General features: G+C 43.2%; 1 protein-coding gene across 1 annotated transcript in view; it reads right to left on the reverse strand.

Annotated features, from left to right (window-relative positions):
* PIP4K2A (phosphatidylinositol-5-phosphate 4-kinase type 2 alpha) overlaps positions 1–23,636 on the reverse strand; it is a 177,884-nt gene that overhangs the window by 37,234 nt on the left and 117,014 nt on the right. Inside the window, exons 4-5 of the mRNA XM_020869175.2 lie at positions 15,517–15,669; positions 1,634–1,780 (exon numbers count right to left, since the gene is read on the reverse strand). Coding sequence (XP_020724834.1) covers positions 1,634–1,780; positions 15,517–15,669 — 300 coding nt within the window. The remainder of the gene's footprint in view (positions 1–1,633; positions 1,781–15,516; positions 15,670–23,636) is intronic.

The raw sequence follows: 23,636 nt of genomic DNA on the forward strand, positions 1-23,636 counted from the left end.
CCTGAGCTTGACAGCTTCTTAATATAGAAAGGCTTTTCTAATGAGGCAGGTGGCAATATTTATGTGGCTTCCTGATACTGTTTAATGAAATGTGCTAGTATTTGGAAGAACTCGTAACTTGGTTAACCCATTGTTCAAAATGACGGAAGCATGATGTATTCAGATCAATGCATGCAGACAGACTGATGGGTTTTAAAAAGTTCACTGATGAGATTTCAGATTCCACACTGTAACTCAGCTTTGAGAAATTACCACTTGTCAGGCCTACGTGTGCCATCAAAGAAAAATACCCACAAATTTCTGAAAAAGTTATTTTAAAAACCCCTTCCTTTTTCCAACTACATATTTGTGTAAGGTCTGATTTTTTTCATACTCTTCAAGTAACATGCAATAGATGGACAGCAGAAGCAGACGGGACGTTTCTGCTCTCTCACCAAGGCAGACATCACAGAGGTTTGCAAAGATGTGAAACAATGCCACCTGTCCCACTAAACATTTTGATTTGAAAGATACTTTTCATAAAGATATGCTAACATTAATAGTTTTACTATTTTAAAAAAACTAAGTTTAAAATTTTTTCTCATTTCTAACATTAAGTATTAGTGTTAACCTACATATGCAGCTTTTGGAGGTCCTCTTTTAAGAGTGTGAAGGCGTCTGAGATAAAAAAATTTGAGACTGACTGATGAAGACCAGAGGTTGGCAGACTTTCTCTGGAAAGGGTCAGAGGGTAAGTGTTTTGCACTTTGCGGTTCAAAATGGTCTCTATGGTAACTACTCAACTCTGCTATTATAGTGCAACCACACATGATACAGAAACCACAGGCATAGTGGGACTCCAATAAAGCTATTAACAAAAATGGCCAAGTTGAACTTGCCATGCGGGCAGGTCATAGTATGCCAGCCTCTGACCCGAACATTGTCTACATCAGTGACCTCAGAAGTCAGAGCCCCTCACTCCACAATCAGAATTTCCAGTGGTCTACCTCCCTCTCCAAATCTTTGAAACAACCTGTCCCTCACCTCCTGACACCCTATTCCAAACTGCATCCTTTCCCCATCCTTCCTGTCTTTTCTTCTGTCCATGGCACGGATCAGTTCCTAGCACACCATGTGACTTACTTATCTGTCTTTGCCCACCAGAATGTCAGCTCGTTGAGGGCAGGTTTGGTCTGTTTTGTTCTTCACACTGTTCCCAGCACTTAAAAGCAGGGCATGGCACATAGCTGGTGTTCAATACATACTAGCTCAATAAATTAGATGTGGTATCTCTCATAGGTACAATAAGAAAGAAAGAAAGAAAATGAAGTTGCTCAATTGTGTCCAATTCTTTACAATCCCATCTACTATAGCCTACCAGGTTCCTCCGTCTGGGGGATTTTCCTGGCAAGAGTACTGGAGTGGATTGCCATTTCCTTCTCCAGGGGATCTTCCCAACTCAGGGACCAAACCCAGGTCTCCCACATCACAGGTGAATGCTTTACTGTCTAAGCCACCAGATCCTCACTTAACATGAAGTGCACTGCTGGCTGCCTAGTGCTTTGAGCTCTGGGTGCCTCTTAAGTGCTCAGCCTGATCAGTTACACACAACACGGATGAACAAGCTTAATGAACAAAAAGATAAAAATCTTACCTTTAAGTCATATTTCCTATATACAGATAAACGGTGGCTGAACACATTTCTTGTAACAATCACATATATTTCAACTCCATCCACATTAAGCCGGTACATGCCCAGGAACTGGGGAAGAAGGGTGATCCCATGACATTCCACTATATACTGCATAAGAAAGAAAGAAAAAAAGGGGGGAAAGATCCAGTCAAAAGCTGTTGGTTCAGATATAAAATAACTCCTCTGCCTATGGTGTTTTACAAAGTGATAGTGGTTTATACAACCATTAATGTCTTATTTACAGAAAATGACCATGTTTATACACCTGAAGACCAGGTCTGAGTGCACCATGCAGACAGATGAGAAAATCTATCTCCAGAGACACTTTTTTCTTAACTTTCCCAACTAATTTGTATATAATGGCATGAGGAGAGAGGACAAGTGACTAGTCCTTTCTATAACTTCTTTAAAGTGAAATCATGACCTGGGTTCTCCATCTTCCTTCCTAGAAGCCTTGATGATGACTTTACGAGGTTCAGGCAGCATCACCTAGCCACTATGATCAACGCCTTTGATAGTGTTAAAGTCGAGACTACAGAGGAAATTGTGGCGAGCGCTCAGTGTTAGAAGCTGGGAGAGTCAGACTCTTGGTTTTCTGTTTCTTATTGAGACTCTAATGTTTAAATTGCTACCAGATAGTCTCCCAGAGCAATAGAAATAAAAACAAATGGGAGCTAGTTAAACTTACATGCTTTTTGCACAGCCAAGGAAACCATAAACAAAATGAAAACACAACCTATGGAATGGGAGAAAATACTTGCAAATGATGCGATTGACTAGGGCTTAATTTCTAAAATATACAAATAGCACATACAACTCAACAAAATAAACCCAATCGAAAAAAACAGAACACATAAGTAGACATTTCTCCAAAGAAAACACAGATGGCCACCAGGTACATGAAAAGATGCTCAAATCACAAACTATTGTATGTGTGTATATGCCCAGTCATTTCTGACTCTGCAACCCCATGGATTGTAGCCCACCAGGCTCCTCTCTGTCCATGGGATTTCATCCAGGCAAGAATACTGGAGTAGGTTGCCATTTCCTCCTCCGGGGGATCTTCCCAACCCAGGAACTGATCACACGTATCCTGCATTGGCAGACAGATTCTTTACCATTGACCCCCCCTCTCCCCCCGGAGGCCCTTCATCCTAAAGTATAAAGACATTAAAAAACAACCCATCACATACTTTAAATATATGGGAAAATAGAAGGACAAATTTAGAACTCTGACCTCGGAAATAATACATCCAGGTTCAGCTCTGCAAACGAGTCTTTCATAAGTGAAGATCAACTAGAATATAACTGACTTTCACAGGTTTTTAAAATTGTTTTTCAGTATAGTACTAATCTGACATCACTGCCATTTTTGCTAGTAAACATTAATTATTAGAGAAATGCAAATCAAAATGACACTGAGGTGCCACCTCATGCTGGTCAGAATGGCCATTACATTAAAAAATCTACAAATAACAAATGGTAGAGAGGCTGTGGAGAAAAGGAAATGCACCTACACTGTTGGTGGGAATGTAAGTTGGTAAAGTTACTGTGGAAAACAGTATGGAAGTTCCTCAGAAAACTAAAACTAGAATTAGCACATGATCCAGCAGTCCCACTACGTATTGCATGTATATCCAAAGACAAAACTATATAATTCATTAAGATACATGCACCCCTGTGTTCACAGCAGCACTATTCACAATAGCCAAGGCATGGAAACAACATAAATGTCTCTCAACAGATAAATGGATGAAGATAATGTGGTACGAATATACAGTGGAATATTTACTCAGTCATAAAAAAGAATGAAATAATGCCACTTGCAGCAACATGGATGGACCTAGAGATTATCACACTAAGCAAAGTCAGTCAGAAGGAGAAAGACATATTCTACATGATATCACCTCTATGTGGAATGTGAAATACAACACAAATCATCTACAAAACAGCAGACTTGTGGTTGCTGAGTGGGGGGATGGATAGAGGAAGGTAAGAATGGTAGTTTGGGATTACTAAATGCAAACTATCACATATAAGATGGACAAACAACAAGGTCCTGCTGTATAGCACAGGGAACTATATTTGATATTCTGTGACAAATTATAATGGAAAAGAATGTGTAAAAAAAAATATATATATGGGCTTCCCTGGTGGCCCAGTGGTAAAGAATCCACCTGCCAATCAGGAGACACAGGAAGCTCAGTTTCAAGATTTTACGTGTGTGTGTGTGTGTGTGTGTGTATACACACACATATATATATTCATATGTATCAGTGAATCACTTTGCTATACAGAAAAAGTTAATACATTGTAAATCAACTTTACTTCAATAAAATTTAAAAAATAATTTATGAAAAAAATTAATACTTTTTTGGATATGTTAAAATGATTACTTTGTAGATTCACAAGTGACATTGAATAAAAAATTCATGTCAGTGAAAGAAATAATAAATTGCCCACCAAAGCAGTGGTGTGAAGCTCCACAGACAGATGGACACACTCTGGCCCCACATTGGATTCATCACTGGACAAGTCGGTCCCAGCACTGACACCATTTCCGAGAGTTGCAAAAACACAACATGTGTCTATCCCTCTTCAGTGACCATACTCTAAACGGCCACCAGGTGGAGACACTTTTCAAAAGACCATCCTTACAAACTGGGTCCCACTGTACTTTTCAAAGTTAGGTTTTCCTTTCTTTAAAATGAGGGGGAAAGAAGATTCTAAAAAGTTTCTTTGATGCCTGTGACATGTGTGAAATGGCCAGAATAACTTAGCATCAATTGTACCTACTTGTAAAAATTGTACTTACTGTGCCTGTTTACAGACAGATGGCTGGCAGAATAGTCACCATGGTAATGGTGACATTTAAGGTAACTCCTTCTTCATTTAAAAAAAAAGTCCTCAAATTTTTCAGTTGTACAATGCACTTTTATAAAAGTAAGAAAGTAATCAGAATGCCCTGTCACACACTTTAGTGGTAGACACTGCAATAATCAACTCTGATAATAAGAAGCCATCTTAAGACTTTTTTTGAAAGCCTTTAATTTTTATCATTAAAGAAAAGAAGTACAGCATCAGTGGAGGAGTTTGATTTTTCCCACTCAAAGTTTGGAAGATTTTAAAGATGCTTCTGCCCTTAAAAAAAAAACTTACCATAATTGAGCTACATATTTCAATACGATGGCTTTTTCTGAGTAGAGTTTCACCCCCAACTTGTTCCTAATCTGAAGTCAGATGAGAGGAAATTTTTCTATTTCTCGCCTTTCAAAAAACAATAAACTTGAGTTTTGCTAATACAAAACAGGTGGTAAAGAGCTCTTGGCTGAAAGGAAGATTTCTCACGTCTGATGTAAAGACCTAAAAGGAGTGGTTGTCTGGTGCCTCTGAAGAGGGCTGGCTGGCTGGGCCTCGGCCGCATGGAGGCGGAGGGAGTCTAGCCGCATAATTTCAGCAGGAAGGATGGAGGTTCTGGAGCCAGAGAGACGACATGCAGGGGCATCCCGGTGCCTCCACTTACCAGCAGTGGGATACTGGGCAGCTCACTAAACCATCCTATGCTTCAATGTCCTTTTCTAGAAAACAAGCACCGTAATTCCTACCAAGAAGGTTAGGGTGGGGATTACAGGGAGCAGGGTGTCAGCACACTTCACACAACGCCTGTGCTCCGTGCTGCTCTTTCTCCTGCCCGAGGACGGTGATCGCGGTTGCTCTTCACATGCAGAACTCTGGTAAGCAATCTCAATGTCAGCCCGTCTGCTCTGTGCTCCAAACTGACTCACAGACGTGATCTGAGCTCTACCCAGAGGGAGCCTCTGCAGAGGTGATCTGAGGGCCCAAGCGAACTTGCCCCCTGCCCTGGGGGGCACACAGGCTTCAGTCTGGCTATTCAACTCCCTCCCCCTGCGCCCCACGCCTTGTGCTGTTCTGCTCAGTTTAGGGTCATCATGGCCTATCTTTTAAAAATCCTGCTGGCAGAACACATCTCTTTGATCCAAATCTCTGTACAGAGCCACAGAATGCCCGGATCAGTGTAGATACCACTGTCTGTACTGATGAATGTGAAAGGCACCTGACTTCTACATGGGAAATCACTGGTACGCTTCCCCCCCGCCCCCCAGGGAGAAACACACGTGCATGTTATATTCTGCAACTCCTCTATCTTTAAGATTAAATAAAACATATTTAAAACATAGATCAAATTTGATTCACCTTATCAGCAAGTTTCTACATGTTCTTATACTCAAAAGCAAGGCTCACCTATAAGGCTTTGTTGAAGCCTTTGTTGAACACCCTGCAACACAGAGATTTAAAAAACTTAAAACTCCTGAGTTTATAATCATGTACAAAACCACAACCCCAGAAAGCCTATCATGTTAGATTCCAGTATTGACAAGCAGCAGTTGGTCCCAAAGGTTTAGAAAGCACTTTGAAAGCACTCCCGCACCAAACTGCAGGAGCGAAAACCTCCCCCATGAATTGAATTTCTGGGTGGGAGCCCTGGGAAAAGACGACCCTGTTTCATTTCAGTGGAGGACGTCCCACTGGGTCTGTGAGCACCTGGGCTGGCCGACCACCGAAGTGGAGCGTGAGGGTCACTGGGCGTGGGAGTTGACGCAGGGAGGCCCAGATAGTAATCCCCTTGCGTTCTCCACCTGCTGACCCACTAAGTGCTGTTCACACACCCTAACACCAGTGGGCACGTCTCAGCGGGCTCCCCCACCCCACCAACTCCTGGAGGTTATCCCACATCTAGGGAGACTGCAAACACAGGGCCACAATCACACTGCTTGAGCCTTCCTGGGCCAGCACCATGAGCACTAGCTGTGTGACCTTTGGGAATTAGTCAACCTCTCTGTGTGTCTGCATTTGGAGAAGAGGCGCAATAACAGTCCTTAGAGCTCAGGGGCTTTGTGAAGGGTGTGAAGATCGGGGAAACGGCGCTGGGGGGACAGCGATGACTCAAGCAGGAGCCAAATGAAATCAAGACCCTGGGGTGAGGGATGGGAGAGGCAGGCAGGAAGGAAAGGGTGAGGGAGGCAGGCTTCACCTGACGTGCTCCTCAAGTGCTCCCTGAGAAGTGGGTTCTATTTAAATGCAGGCTAGGACCTCCCAATTTAAAGCACATCTCCACAGAACAGACTTTCCAAAAATGAATAATGTTTATGTGTGTGCATTTTTAAATATAAAGTATGATAATACTTTCGTAAATACAGAAGACAGTAAAAGTTATAATTCTCAGTTATGTTGCTTTTAGGATCAGAACTCCAAGCACTTCCCCTTCAAAAGCTTAATCACTGACAAATTAACAAAAGAACCTGTAAATAAATGCTTCAGAAATTATTTTAAAAATGTGTACTGGGGCACTACAGTCTCATGATTTTTTTTTTTTTGTATGAGCACCCCTTATTTTAATAGTTAAAAACAGCCTCAGCATCTATTAATTTCTTTCTAATACTGTTGATCCGATCACAAGACAACCTAACGATGAATCTTTGCTGCCTCCTTTTTACATGCTTAGTTTCCAATTTTGTCGGGAGAATGGAGAAATAGGGACTACAAGCATGGAGAAATAGTGACTTAATCCCGAGGGTCACTCTTTAAAAAGGTGCAGAGGAATTCTCTGCTGGTTCAGTGGTTAGGACTTGGTGCTCCCACTGCCGGGACCCGGTTTGGATCCTTGGTTAGGGAACTAAGATCCCGCAAGCCTCGCAGCACAGCCAGAACCAAAAAATAATAGAAAGGGGAGGGATTTCCTTCACTTTGCATCAGCGTCCTGACGTGGCTACAAGGCAGTCCTTCCTCACAGGCAGAGGACAGTGTTCCCTATCTGCCACTGTAATATCTCAGTTCACTTCTGACAGGTGCTGTGCCCTAGTCCTGCCCGGGAGACTCTTCTCTAGGGGCCAGGTGAGTCTGTGGACGTCTGTCCTCTGCCACTCTGAGGTCCCAAGGGACGTAAGAGGGCACAAATGGGCCAAACACAGCAGCACTGGTCATCCTCGTGCGGACCAGGGATTGAGGGCACCCACAGACAGAGGGATGAGTCCTTTCGGGAGAGGACCAGCCGTGTACACAGAAGCCTGCAGGGCCTTCCTTTCTGGCGCCTCAGCGCCCGCCCTTTCCCAGAGGCCCTCCCACCTGTGGCCCAAAGCTGGCCGGTCATCTCCACCGCTCGGTCCCTAGGGCACACTCTCTCCTATCCAGCAGGGAAGGTCTTGCCTGGCACCTGAACTGACAGATGTTCGCAGTTCAGCCAGGACACCGACCTTCTATCTAAATAAGGTACGGGACAGTCCCAATTTTTTAAAAAACTGACCCTGATCATTGTTAATTCTTCTTACGCTTCTTGTACAGAACTAAAACCACCGCCAAGTATTCTTGGAGTCAGTGTCCATATTCTCTGTTAAACTCGCTGCATTACCTACGTTTGCCTTTTAAAAATACTCTTTTTTATTAAGTATTTTTCACTTTAGCATTTTCATAGCTGGATGCCTCGTGTCACCTCGGGCTGTAACTTTTCATGCTGTGACTTTGGTGTTTTTCAAGAGTGCTTCTCAGACACTTGTATTTGCTGGCAATGTTCATCTGTAACCCATAGAGTTTTTACTTTTTTCTGTCTTCTCTTAGAACAGTCTTCTTTTATATGACTCCTTGGTGTCAACAATAGAGGCAAATTTTACCTCTTCATTAGTCTCCCTTAGAACTTTTTTCCTGTACAACAGCTTGTCAGAACTATAATGATAAACTGACATGGTGAAATTGGAATTTTAAAAACATATAAAACGCAACAGCCACAGGATCTCAGCTTCCTTTGCTCTTGGGTACTCAACAAGAATAACAAGTCTTATGAATCCCCCGGTCTGTTGCTTTTTCTAATGCAAAATGAAATGCCATTAAAAGATTCACAGCTGACTGAAGGTTTCAGCAGAGAGGATTCTAAGTGATGTACTGGAATGGATAAATATTTATATCTCTGCATGAGAGTGTGAACCTGGGCTCCAGCTCTTGAAAATTGCTGTTATTATCATGTTTCACTCTTTTTTTTTTTAGGGGCTTGAAGTGACAATTTAATATAGCATCAAATTAATACTTCAATGTAAAGTCTTGCTTCAGTTAATGTTTTTGAAAGGTTAAATTATCTGTAATTCTTATTGTGCCTCTGTCTGTGTTTAGAGATCACTTCAATAATGTTCCTTACATGAGGCCAGGGCAGAGGCGTGGGGAGGGAAGGAGAGAGACAGAAAGGAAGGAAGGGAGAGAGGGAAGGAAGGAAAAAACAGCCTGAAACTAAGGATTGGTTTGTTTCAGAAGAACCAAACAAATAAATAATCCAAACATTTCTTGAGTTGATATTTTGGAGAATGGTCTATGTCAGTTACTATATTTTGGTTTCAAGAGAAATAAAAGAATGTTAAGGATGACTCCATTTAATCTAATGTAAGTAAAAAATTTTACTGCTTTTCTTAAACTTAATAAAAGTCAGGCTTAAAGGGAATAAACATTTCTCTGCAGTATTTACAAACATTCTTAGTACTGATATATTGCAGAATATACCTACATGCCAACACTGGTGCTCCAAACTCAGTTTATTATGCTATTATAAATACCCATACATAACATTATCATGAGAGATGAAATGACTTTGTGAAAAAGCAAACAAATAAACACCTTATCAGGGAATTTCCTGGTGCACCAATAGTTAGTTAGAACTCTGAGCTTTCACTGCTGAGGGCTCAGGTTGGGGAGCTAAATTACAAGCCAGTCGGTGTGTCCAAAAAACCAAAACAACTAAAAACAAACACCTTACCATAAGTGGAGTTGGTGTTTACTCAGTGACTACAACTGAAATGGAGAAGGGCGGTCCGAAGCGTCACGGTGCGACGCGCTCCGGAGGCCGGGCTGTCCGGCTGTGGAGTGCCGTCAGCGGGCTTCAGGTGGCAGCTCCTCCTGGGTCCGCCTCCCTGTTCCTCGGGCCCGACTCAGCAGTGCTGGGCGGAGGACCCGGAAGGGCCCCACCGGTTGGCTGTGGCCTGTGGGGCCTGCCTGGCAGCCTGCCCTCCTACTCCCTTCCTCTCCCTGTTCCGGAGCCCCTCTCTCATCAGTGTCCTGACCTCACACTCTGCAGGGCCTTCTGCTCCGGTCAGTCACTCCTGAGAGCCAGCAGACACAAGAGACCGCAAACTCAGGACCCAGGAATGGCAGAGGTTAGGACTACTGGAAATAGAACTGGAAGACTTATGTATAATAGTATGTGAAGAAATAAAAGGACACAATTTCAGAAATGAGTATACAGTGAAAAATGATCAAGAGTGCACAGGTGGAGTTTTTAATATGGAACTTCTAGAAGAAAAAATACAATCTTTGAAATAAAAAAATCACTGGATAGGGGAGACCACGGATTAAAACAATTGATGAGAGAACGAGGAGTGGGCGACACAGCTGAGGAATTAACCCCAAATTGAGCAGAGATGTTTGGAGATGGAAAAGGGGAAAGGAAAAGAGAGCCATGGAGACCAGAATGAGAATGTCCAGTCCATAGACATTGGAGAGAGGTGGGGAGACAGGCCATATTCAAACACAAAAGAGCAACGGGATTTCCAGAAACTGGAGATCACGTGCTGCAGGAAACGCGTGCCAGCAAGTGGGCCGTGCGGCTGCCGGAACCTGGGGGCAGACAGCGATGCCCGTCTGCAGGGTGGAGCTGGAGAGGCGCTCCCTGAGCCACAGGGACCCCTCCTGGCGTTCCTGAGAGTGTGTGCCGCTCCTAAGACACAGGATCTGCTGCTACCTGCTGTGAATCTCACAGTTCCAGCTGCTTACACGTAAAACTTGACTGTGCTTTTCACATTTCCACCGGCCTCTCCTCCACAGAGGACAAAAAGAACCAATAAGCAGACTCGGAATATTTCTCCTGCTCCAGGAGGTGGGGCCCGCACTGCCATTTACAGCGGCTCCATCAGCATCGCCCGAGAGCCCGTGACATGCAGCGTCTCAGGTCCACCCCGATCTACTGAGTCAGAACATGAATTCTCACAAGCTGTGCGGGGGTTCTGTCTCCAATCAGTAATTTGGGAAGTGCTGATGGAGGGTCTAACTTCTCTTTTGGCACCATACCCTTAATTTTTAAAGTTTTAACTTTTGGCTTTCTTGGGCCTGTTTTCTCAGTTTCTCTCTGTGGCCAACACCACTGTCCTTCATGGGAGGATAGAAAGATGTATTCCAGGGAAGATCCAAAAAAGTCAAGCAGTCACCCTCCTCATCCTACCCTGAAACTTGACGTACTAAGTAGCTTTTCCAACAATGATTCCAGAGTTTTAGGCACAACTTCTAGATTCGGCTCAAGTTACCAACAGTCTTCCAGATAACAAAAGTTAAGAAAGGATTTTTAGGTTACTTGGTCAATTTGTCAGTTCAGTCACTTTGAAATAAAAAACAAATTTAAACCCTACATTTCAAAAACATAAAAGATATTCTTAATACTATTTTCATAGGCATTTTTTGATTATCTACATTGGAACGTGTTCCCTCCTCTAAAATTTTTAAAATTTTACTGACACTGACTCCATTTTAATTAAAGCTGAAGAAGCTACATGATTCCAAAACTTCCAATGGATTTAGGTCAGTTAAAAAAAAAAATCAGTCAACACAGGAGAAATAAGACATTCAAGAAGGTTCTTGACCATATTTTTCCTTTTTGAATGCTCCAACATTGCTTAGCTTCATCATCTATAAGACCTGAGTTTAGAGCTCCAGTGGCGCAATCGGTTAGCGCGTGGTACTTATAAGACCTGAGTTTGCCTAACCTGACAGAAATCTAAAGAAGATTACACCAAAACACTAAGTTATTTTCCCAACTATATAAAAGAAAAAAAAAAACAAAGGAAAAGATAAAAGTTTGCTTAATATAAATTTTCCATTGGTCTGAAAGATGATGCTGTGCTTTCTTAGCACACAGTGAAAATCAGGGTGGGATCTGGGCAGCAGATAAAAACTATGGCAGGATGCTGGAGCCTGGAAGAAATCTAACTTCTTACAGTTTGGATCTTCAAATTTTTCTGCATCTGTGCCACACTCTACCAGAAACCAGGCCCCCTAGTGGATTGAATGATTTCAACACTGGGATACTGGCAAGAGAAGTACTTAAAGATCATATTCGATCATTTACATAGTGCTTGTTATTTACCAGACACTGTCCTGAGCAGGCTATAAATGTCAATCCCCCTAATTAGCACAACACCAGATGAAGGAGGGTGCTGCTGCTGCTAGGTCATTTCAGTCGTATCCAACTCTTTGCGGCCCTATGGAGACTGTGGCCCACCAGCCTCCTCTGTCCACGGAATTCTCCAGGCAAGAATACTGGAGTGGGTTGCCATGCCCTTCTCCAGGGATCTTCCTGACCCAGGGATCGAACCTGAGTGTCTTCAAGTCTTACTGCACTGCAGGCAAATTCTTCACCACTAGCGCCACCTGGGTAGCCCATACAACACGGGATGGAGGAGACACTACCATCCAAATTTTAAGGACAGAGGAGCGGGTACAGAGAGGTGAGGTAACTTGCCCAAGGTCATGCAGCAGGTCGGGGGCAAAGCAGCCAGCTCCAGAGTTCATCTTCTGAACCACCTGCCACATGGGCACTGCTGGTGAGGCTGGCTCATCAGAAAATCAGGAGGAATTTCTTTCAACACCTAGCACTGTGCTACTCCTTCAGAGGTTGGCCTTAGGGTAGTTTTAACCTTCCAGAATACAGCTGCACCTCCGGATATATTTTACTTAAACACAAAAAAAGAACAATGAAAGAAAAGAAAAAAAGAAGAGGCACAGAATAACCAACTCTGTCAGAAAGCCCATCCAATATACTCCATAGGAGCTGCCCTCTCTGAGAGCCTGTCCTGTCTATTGATAACAGGATTTGAACAAGCCTAATGACTTGTCTAGACCAGACTGCTGGTTCAGAAGCACATCAGAAGATAAAAGCAATAAAAAGCAAGAAAAGAAGAAATGACAGTCCCCACCGAAGTAAGAAAAAAAATTCTGACTAGTGGTAAATCCTAAAAGTAGTCTAGGCCACCTTACCTCCTTTATGGAATTACGTCAAGAGTAAATACATAGCACAGGGAATATAGTCAATAATATTATAAAAACTTGTGTGGTACATAACTTATAAAAATATCACAGCACTATGCCCTACACCTGAAACTAATCCAATATTGTAAGTCAACCATACTTCAATAAGAAAAAGAGTGAATGCATGCACAAAGGAATGAATGAATGAAATGCAGATGGAGAAACTGAGGTTCATAGACCCCTGAATTAGCTAGTTTGTGATCAGCTATGACCTAGGTCTCCTGACCTTCCACCTACTGTCCTTTAAACAAATTGTATTGGCAATGGTGATTCTCAGTCATGAAGACCCTTTACCTCTATTTATTTAAGGATTGTTTTCTTCCAGTTTTACTGAGATGTGATTGACATACGGCACTGTACAAGTTCAAGGTGTACAGAATAATGATTTGACTCACATACATCAAGAAATGATTATCACAGTTTAGTGAACATCCATCATTCATACAGTTACAAAAGAAAAGAAAATTTTTTTCCTTGTGACGAGAACTCTTAAGATTTACTCCCTAACAACTTTCATATATAACATACAGTGGTGTTAATTATATTAATCATATTATATATTACAGCCCTACTATTTACCTTGTAACTGGAAGTCTGTACTTTTTTGACTGCCTTTATCCAATTCCCCCACCTCTGGTAGCCTCATATCTGATCCCTTTTTCTATGAGTGTCTTTGTTTTTAAAGAATAATTGACCCACAACACTCTGTTTTAAGGTTAGCACTAAGACCCTTTCATTATATTTTAAATACGTTTTGTGCTTCCCTGGTGGGCTGCTGGTTAAGAACCCACCTGTTAATGCAGGGAACAGGGGGCAAATAAGCCTGTGCACCACAAGTGCTGAAGCCTGCATGCCTAGAGCTCCGCAACAAGAGAAGCCACAACAGTTAGAAGCTGGTGCACCGCAACTGGAGAAAGCCCGTGTGCAGCAATGAAGACCCAGCACAGCCAAAAGTAAAAATAAAAGACTTTTTACATGAGGAAAAACACAGATGATGAAGAAATGAGAAATGAGCTTTTTCTGGATAAAGAACATACTACAAAAATAGCCATTTTGTAGCAGTGAAGTGAAAGGAAATATTTAGGGCTGTGACAGCCCCTGGAGCATGTTAATAGACATATTTTGGTCCCCAATGCATTTTATGTAGTACTGCTGATACGTCAAATCTGCACGTTCGTTACAGTAACCACCCCAGAGGAAACCTTTCAAACTGTGACTTCTGTAAAAGTCAAAAAATTCTGAACTCAGAGATGTCATCGAGAAGTTGGTATCTGAATTGCATGTCACACTGCATTTGAACAGTCTCACTTATCATAATAATATGTTTTCATCGGTCACTGAGGTACCATACTGCTTTGAAAGTTCTGAGACAATTTAAAGAAAGTGGAAAAAGATGCACCAGCATGACAGTAAGTTCCAGCGGGGGGTGACTGGTTAAGAGCTGCATCCTAGAATTCCATCCACTCAGAAGCCAATGCCTGAGTATCTACCCTTATAGGTACTAACCCGGCACTTTAAAATTTCCTTCATAATTGGCAATGGCGCAAGCATTGTAGAATGGATTTCAAAAGGAATCAGTGTTATAAAGATTGAATAGATGTTAAATGAATTTAGAGGCTGACTAATGTTTTTAAAAATACAAATCAGGGGAGCTCCAAGTTTCCAGAAACAGGAGGCAGGGAGCTTCAAGAGTTTCACTGACCTCACTAGGAGCAAAATGCAGTCGATCACATTTGAGCAGAGTAAGCAACCGGCAAGAAACAATTTCTGATGTTGGAGCAGAAAGCGGGACCATAGAGGAAGGAAGCCGACTTTCACAGATGCTCAGCGCCCACAGATCCAACCAAGCAGCACCTTTGAAGAAGTCACTTTGCGAGGCTGGTACTTGATGCGATGATATAAACACTTTTGAGGCTTCTTTGGTTAACAGCAGCAGTATGTGTGTGTGCCTGTGTGGGTATGTGCTGCAGTGTGTGGTTTAAACACCAGTTCTCAAGGTGACTGCTTCGAAAATGCCACCATCAACAGTGCCATATTCACGCCCTAAGACTACACTTCCTCAAGGGGACACAGTTGTGACTGGTCACGGCTGCAGAACTTGGCGATGCTATGACCACTACCACTTATGGAGGGCTTAGAGTGCAGCGGCAAGTGTGCCCTGCGGCACCTGTGTGGATTTATCGAGAAAGAGAGTGGTGGGGGGCCCATGGTAGAAAGAGATGGACGTTCCCCAGGACAGTTCATTCTACCCCCAGGAGATTATGAAGGGACAATGTTGAGGGCTCTGAAAAGGAGGTTGTAAGTAGACAGACACCCGTTTTCTAAAATCAGAGACTTTTCTCAAAAGGTGTAATTGGTTAAATACTCAGGGGTCAACACCTCACTGCCGGCAGGCATGTGCGGAATAACTTCCAAAATGTTGCCAACCCTTAAGCTCAGTGATTTTAAAATCAGAATGGGAATCATCGAAACTACTGTACAGAAGGGTATTTAGATTAGAAGTGTTACACATATAACTAACAATCTACCGTTCCTAAATGTTAACTGTCTGTAATCTGGACACAATAATTTTTACAAACACAGCTAGAGGGAATTTTTGTGTCAAATGTGTTCTCGTCATGACCTAACTACATATTTAAATCTTGGGCCTTGATGATAATTCATTACGAATGCTGACCACCTCAGAGTTTCAAATAAAAATAAAGAAACATTACCTGGTGGTATTTCTTCAGGATGTTGTGCATTTCGGCCACATCTTCACTCGTGATGGTCTTGATGATATACCTCTTGTCATAGGACGTGTGGAATCGCGCTCCACTGCGGGCCTGGGAGTCATTGGGAAGAGGTGCACTCCGGGTCAGGGAATTCTTCCCGTGGACGATGGGGGAGGAGGAAGAGAACCAGTTAAAGGCCAGTTTCCAGGTCATTTGTTGTCATGACAAGTTTTCAAAAACATATGTGTTTGCATTGCTATATTGAAAATCGGTAACTAACAAGGAACTGCTTGATAGCACAGGGAACTCTGCTCAGTATTATGTAACTGCCTAGATGGGAGGGGAACTTGGGGACACGTATATGTATGGCTGAGCTCCTTCCCTGTTCACCCGAAACTGTCATAACATTGTTAATCGGCTATACCCCACTACAAAATAAAAAGTTTTAAAAAAGAACAAAATCTGTGTTTGGAAGAAGTTGATAAGGAGGAGGACATTTTCTATTCATTGTAACACAAATGGCAAGTCCTTCAAGTGAAATGAAAATAGTGACTCTAATGTCTAGAATTATAATCAAAGTTGCTCTGTTTACCTTGTTCTTTTGAGTTGAACAAGAGCTCAGGTTTCCTTCTGAATAAAGTTAGGTTCCAGCCATGGGAGGACATTTTATATTCACTGAGTGTTTCCTTATACAACAGGTATTCTGCCAAGAGTTAGGCACAGAGCACTTCTCCCAACTCTGATAACATTCCTATGGAACAATTACTATTTATATCACTGTTGTTTTACAGATGAGGAGATGGGGATCAGAGATGTAAAATAACTGAGCCACGGTCACGTAGCTTTAGCAAGCAGAAGATCCAGAATTCCATCTGCAATGTGGCTGGCACCGAACCCAAGTTCTCAACTAGTCAACTACTCAAGTAGGAAATGACTCGATTAGTAAACCCTGGGGTCTGTGGCTGCCCTGGGAGGGCCTGGCCTGGGCAGGTGTGCTCTAACACAGCTCTAGAAGATTCTGACCTGGTCTACCCCCAACCCCACTTCAGTCATTGTTGAGGACAGTTCATCTCCTGGAGGGGATGAGGTGGGGCTATGAACAGGGGCTCTCCTGGCTTCATTTCACTCCACTATCTAGAATTTCACTCCCCAGATTCAGGCTGTCCACACTCCCACTAGCTAAGTCCTTGCTGCTCTGTTAGGTGACTCTGTTTGAATCTCTTTTCTCAGAGCCTCGGGGAACTCTCCTCCTTTCCCCCAAGCATATTACACTGCCTACAGGACAGTGGGATCAGCAAGCCCCCAGCATCTGAGGAAGTCTGGTCTTCACCTGTGCTCACTGTGCCCTTGAGAACTGACTTCCACTCCCTGCCCAGCCCCACTGGACGGCATGTGAGGGACGCACAGGGAAAGACACTCACTCCACCTTCCTCTCCCCAAGTGGGCTTTCCAAAGCCCCAGTGATCTGAAGCCTGTCTAGTTAGGGGGACGCAGATGTCTTCAGAGAGGCAGGTGGGATCACTGCATCATGACTGTCAGGAAGAGTTCCCTGTCTTTCGAGAATATAAGCTTCCTTAACCTTTCCTTTTCCAGATGAAATCCAGGACTGAGCCTTAAGAGGTCTAATGACACTGCGGAGCTGCAGCAGCTCATGGAGGGGCTGCCTGGGCTCGGGCTGACGGAGGTGAGCGTGTTCTCACGCCCAGCACCTGCCCTGGCCCTGAATGCCACCCGGCACACCCTGGCAAGGGCAGAGCCTCCCTGGCCCATTAACCGAAATTGCTTTCCTTAGCATATTAGAAAACTTGCGAAAAGCAACTCCCAATGCCTTTAAATAGAGGATCTGGCTGTATTAAACGATGAAGACAGCTGAAATGATCAGATGGGCTGAGAGGTAGGAAGAGGACTTGGGGGACAAAAACAGCTAAATTAACAAGCGTTTGATTCTTATATTGTTTTTCTTTTCTTGAAAAATAAAAATCCTCCATTATACCACTTCCTACTAAGAATAAAGGGAAGAAAATCAAGGTGAATGCCCTCTTTGGGGGTTTTAAACACTGGCCAAAAAAAGCAATCACTGCTCTTGGCTAGTGGTCTTTTTCCTCCTGAACATTCATTTGTAAAAGGTTATTCCAGATAAAACAAGAACGCTAGGAATTGTCAGATTACAAATTACTTTCCGGCATAAAAATCAAAGCAGGAATAATCAACTTAATGAAAGACAGGCAGACAGGGTTATAAACTATAAAACTGACAATACATGTAGGATAACTTTTGAGGGGGAAGAGAGGCTAGCAAACGATAATCATATTCAGCAAAGGAAAGAATTAACAGCAGGCTTCCCTTGTGGCTCAGCTGGTAAAGAATCTTCCCGCAATGTGGGAGACCTGGGTTTGATCCCTGGGTTGGGAAGATCCCCTGGAGAAGGGAAAGGCTACCCACTCCACTATTCTGGCCTGGAGAATTTCATGGACTGTATAGTCCACGGGGTCACAAAGAGTTGGACACGACTGAGTGACTTTCACTTCAGTCTCATGAACTGTCTTAGATGTACGGAATATGAAAGCGTTAACGTTCTATCACGGACTAGTGGGAGAGAACAGAACTGAAGGCTGCTGAGTCAGTGATTCTTAGACTTTAATGGGAGATGGAGTCGCCTGGGCATCACGTGACAATACGGATACTGACCCAGCAGGTGTGGGATGGGGCGTCTGAAGCACAGATGATGCTGATACGGCGGGTTTGCAGACCACACGTGAGAACCAACAGTCTCCTGAATCGTGGCTCGATGGGATTTGTCTGGAGCAGAGCATGGTGGGTCCAGTGTCGTAAATGTGTTATAGTTACAAACATGCCTGCCTGAATGCCAGTCCCACTATAGCCCGTCCAGCTCTGGTTTGGTTAAAATGCAAAATGTTACAGTGAATAATAATTCAATGCATTCAGTGCATTAATTCACTAATGAAATGTCTAATAATACTACGTTCAGTGTATGGATTTACAAAGTAAAGGGCTAGAAAAGGCAGAATAAAAAATGTACTAACTCCTCCTATATGCATTCCTGATATTTGTTTTTCTCTTTCTGATTTATGCATATATGTAGAATCTAGAAAAATGGTACAGATGAACCTATTTCCAAGGCAGGAACAGAGACAGAGACGTGGAGAACAGACGTGGACACAGTGGGGGAAGGGTGGGGGATGAACTGGGAGAGGGGCACTGATGTATATACACTGCCGAGTGCAAACAGACAGCTAGTGAGAACCTGCACGCACAGAGAGCTCGGCTCGGTGCTCTGAGATGATCTAGAGGGCTGAGATGGGTGGGCAGAGTTGGAGGGAGGTCCAGGAGGAAAGGGATAGATGGATACATGTAGCTGATTCTCTTCATTGCATACCAGAACCTAACAACACTATAAAGCAACCATATTCGAATAAAAATAAATTTTAAAAAATTGTATTAACTCCTTAGCACAGATGCTACCTCCTTCCAAATTCTTTGTGTTTCCTTTCAGTCTCAAAGACACTGATGACTATTTATTACAGACTTTGTATAAGGATATTGACCCTCCCATAAAGGCCTGGGATATAAAACTTCACAAATTCTAATCTTGATTCTGTCTTAATCTTTTAATAATCACATAAGTAGTCCCAACCCATAATTTCTGTTTCCAACGTGTGGAAGATTTTTTTTAAGGCTGTTAGTTTTCTAATAACCAGTGAAATTAGAAACAAGCACACTTTATCAACAATTGGGATGTACTTTTTATAATTGTTGTGAATGTGGAAATGTGTAAGTTGGATTTATTGAAAACTTTAGACAAGCAACCAGAAGAGTAAATGCAATTTTACACAAAATGTGTGGCCCTTAGAATGACTCTTAAGGCCTGGAAAAATCCATATTCATATTTATTTCCACAGCATGACTATGGGATAGAAAGAGCCAGGTGCCTTTTCCCGCATGAACATAATGAAATTGGGATACAGTGGAGCCAAATGATATACCTAAGGCTCCTGCCTAAAACCTCTGAGGCAACCTTTCGGGGCAATTTACAAAGACAAGGCTAAATTTTTGCCATTAATTAATACCATGATCATCAACTTTTGTAACCTCTGACATAAGGGAGAAGTGTGTGTTGGGGAGGGCAGTCCTAAGGCAGGTGCTGGTCTGGGCCCTAGAACATTCTCTCCATCATCAACCCTTGATACCCAAAGGCAGTAAGCCTCTTTGAGCATCAGTTCTCGGGACTGTAAAGTGATGGAAGGTAAGCTGGGGTGGTGGTCTTTCCTTGGACCTCCAACAGCTCTAAAATGTACTTCCAGGAAGACAGGGCACGTGGCTCTAGGCCGTGCAGGGGAGCCCAGGCCTCAAGGTGACTTGATGTCTCCCAACAAAAGTCCAGTGAGAGGAGAGTCTGACCGCCCTCTCAGCAGGGGCACGATAATGGCTCAGGACACCTGGGCCAGGGCTGAAGGGAGACGGTAACGGTTCTCAGAGCAGCACGGAAATAATGCGTCAGAGGCGGCAGCTGTTCTCGGGACTTGTGAGAACGAGAGGGCAGGCGTGGTACATAGACCGAACAGTCTGCTATCTAGAAACTGAAATTCCTCAGTGTCCTCTATTTTGTCACAAAGTAAGAGCGAACCACAGCCTCATACTTGTCCATACACTTGGACAAGTCTGGGAGGCCAAGAGGAGAAAGACCTGAGAGAAACAGCCAGGGAGTGACCTCCAGACTCCAAAGGGTCTCCTTATACTTAAATAAACCTCACAGTTGCAAAACAGGACAGCTGGGGGCAACCGTGGAGATTGTTCCAAACCACCCAATCTACAGAGCAGAAAACAGAGGCCCAGAGAGCAGAAACCACTTGCTTGAGACCTGAGTGGGTCAATGTCCACGCAGGGCCTTGCAGAGGCCTCCGCCTCCTGTTTGACATGTGTCTGGAGGGCATTAGGATGGGACTGTTAACCATATATTTTTCTGCAGTGACAAACACCTTCTAACCATAATATAATGCCTGAGCCAGCTGGCACAAGGCCAAACCTGTTTTTGTTCTTCAAGTTTTCCAAGTAAAATGTGTAAAAATACCATCAATAACAGCCTCAATGATAATGCAGCCCAGAATCCTCAATTTATGCTTTTATTAACATGTGTACAAACCTCTCCTGACTTCTCCTAGGACAATCATTACTTGGCTTTATCCGAGACGGATAGGAAACGGGGCTGTCTTCTCTCTCAGCAAGAGCTGAGACAGATGTGTTTGGAAGCAAGGCTTAAGGACGGGAGAAGTGTGTGCTGAGCCCTGGGCTGAAAGTCAGTCTGTGCTGCAGAGACAGGGCTGGCGCTCAGTAATGTGTCCCTCGGTCCTGTAGACGGTGGTGACAACGTCAGTCCTGCGAACATTTCCAACCATGTGGCACAGTTCATCATGTCTGTTTTAATTAATTCACATGTTCTGAGAATTGCTGGAGGTCTGCTTTCTCTCTTGGTCAGTGGCTTAATCTTTAGAAAACTGTCCCATTCTCCTCCTTTCCCTGCTTACAACCACAATGCCAAGAATGCCAAGGCTGAACGGAATAGGAATAGTCTTTCATAATGGGGATGCTCTGGGTCACTCTCTACAATACTAAAACAAGCAAACAGGAAAAAAATAAAAGGAAAACATTTGCAAGTCAGGACAAGATTTATGTGGAAGAGTGAAGTTCTAGCTGAAAGCACCATTTAAAACACCCTAGTTTAAAAAGCCAGGTCTGAGATGAAGATCTCATCCGTCCAAAAGCCTCCAAAGCACCAAGGCTGTGGTTGGTTTATTCTTCGTCAAGATAATTCCCATTTCCAACTTAAATATTTATTCTTGGAAACCTTCACCCTTACCTCCCTATCTGGCTTTATTAGAAATTTACCCAGTAAAATCTACCTAGGGTTTGGAAAGGTCCACTCTCCTTAGAAAACAAATTCCTCATCATGGACAAACCTTAGGGAGTTCTAGTTTCTTGGAATAAGGTGACATTTTACAAACTCAAAATTGAGATTCTGAACCTCTCAGTTCAAAAGTGTAAAGTACAAAGAAAGTGAGGATTTGAGGTCAAAGTCATACTATGAAGACAATACAAGTGGAAGTGAAACCTTCCACTGGTCTTCTGAAACATCCTCTACAAGTCTAGAAGCCCTCAGAAGAACAGACATTCTAAACCCCTGATGTACGCACTCATCAGAAGGTTGAAAACATCAAAACTGTGTTACATTTAGTTTATTCATACTCTCATTTAGCTTATCCTTATTTTCTCAGATTCACGTTGTCATGAGGAGAGGTTTGACGACCTTTCAAGTTCCAAACAGCATGGATACTGAAGCTAGAAGACAGTATAACATGGTATTAGACATTGGAGCTTTCAGTTAAGACTGAGTGATTTTGGACAAGTTATTGAAGCTCTTCTTGCCTCAGTTTCCATACTTGTAGAAAGGTAATGATGACAGAATCATCACCATTAAAAGTTTTCCTGGGGGTTAAATGAGGCAAGACAAAAATTTTGATAACAGTGCCTAGAATAGCAGTACTCCTTAATAGTAGCTATTATTATCAATAGCAAATTTCAACTTGGAAGACATTTAGAGATACAGCTCAATTATAACAAATTACTCTGTAAGTTGGTAAGTCAAAAATGAAGGACTTATAGAATGGGTTCTTCTAGTTGGTTTTTCCTTTTTCTTTTGGCTGCTCAGTTTATGGGATCTTAGTTCCCCACCCAGGGATCGAACCCATGCCCCTAGCAGTGGAGTCTTAACCACTGGCCCGCCAGGAAAGTCCCTCCAGTTAACTCTTGATTCCACCTTGGCCAAGCCTTTGGTTGTGTACCCAGTGAAAATCGAGAACCACATTCTTGCCACTCTCATACTGTCCATTTCATGGCTTACTTTCTACAGCCCTCCGTAAGAACCAGTTGCAGTTTGAAAAAGAGAATTTAAAACATTTTACACTAAGAAGTTTCAAGTTGAAAATTCCTACCCTGCAAGGTTATACATGATCCCTGCTCTGCTTCTGGCATCCTCTCCAACCAAAGGGCAGGAAGGACAGCGGAGGAGTGGGCTGATCCTCTACAGGATGGAGCAAGCGCGGGAGCTGGGGAGACCCCTTCCTGCGGAGGAGGAGGGGGGCAAAGCAGGCTGGCTGAAGATGCCAACCAACTGGAAGGTACAGGACAGGGAATGTCAGGGAGCCAGACAGCCTGGCCTCGGATGACCTTGAGGTGGCAGTCAGGGCAAGAAGGGTGGCCAGGGGCAGGCTGGGTGAGAGCTTGGGGGAAAGGAGGAGGTCTGGAAGAGCAGTCTTGGGGTGCTGATCTGGGAAGTCATTTACGGAACATGCTGGGCCACCACAAAATCCAGTTCCACGCAGAGCCTTAAAAGGCTTAATTCAACGTTGAAAATACAGACGTAATAGAAATCTGCAAAGGTCTGCCCAAGTAGTGGCTCCCAGCCTTTCTTGATTACCTTTCTTTCCTCTTTAGGTTTTCAGGTCTCAGCATGTGTGGCAGAAAGAGAAGCAGTGAGAAGTTAAGGGCCATGAGGCCCCACTCCGATCAATGCCCCTCCTACTCCTTGCTCTGTTATTTGATTATCTCCTCAGACAGATGGTCAGACTTGATTGTCTCTAGGTTTCCTTCTTGGTCTTCTACGAAGATTCATTAATGTGCTTCTGCTTTCAGTTTGCAGAAACCAGGACATGGACAATGATTTGCTTTCAGTTTGGGGGGATCTAATGATAAGATTTCCCTGGTAGCTCAGATGGTAAAGAATCCACCTGCAGTGCAGGAGATCTGGGGTCGATCTCTGGGTAAGGAAGATTCCCTGGAGAAGGGAACCGCTACCCACTCCAGTAATTCTTGCCTGAGAATTCCATGGACAGACCATGGGGTCGCAAAGAGTTGGATATGACTGAGCAACTAAGACTTTCACTTTCAATGATAAATGCACACAAATTGCTTTTATTCACTGGCTACCCTTTTCTTCTATACATTTGATAGCTGTTTATTATAGATTATGTAATGCCTTAAATTCACTTGTTCTAAATGAAAATACTTTAACACAAGCCCCATACGTCAAGAAAAAGGCAGCCAAA

This window comes from Odocoileus virginianus, chromosome 9 (genome assembly GCF_023699985.2).
Source record: "Odocoileus virginianus isolate 20LAN1187 ecotype Illinois chromosome 9, Ovbor_1.2, whole genome shotgun sequence".
Taxonomy (NCBI): domain Eukaryota; kingdom Metazoa; phylum Chordata; class Mammalia; order Artiodactyla; family Cervidae; genus Odocoileus; species Odocoileus virginianus.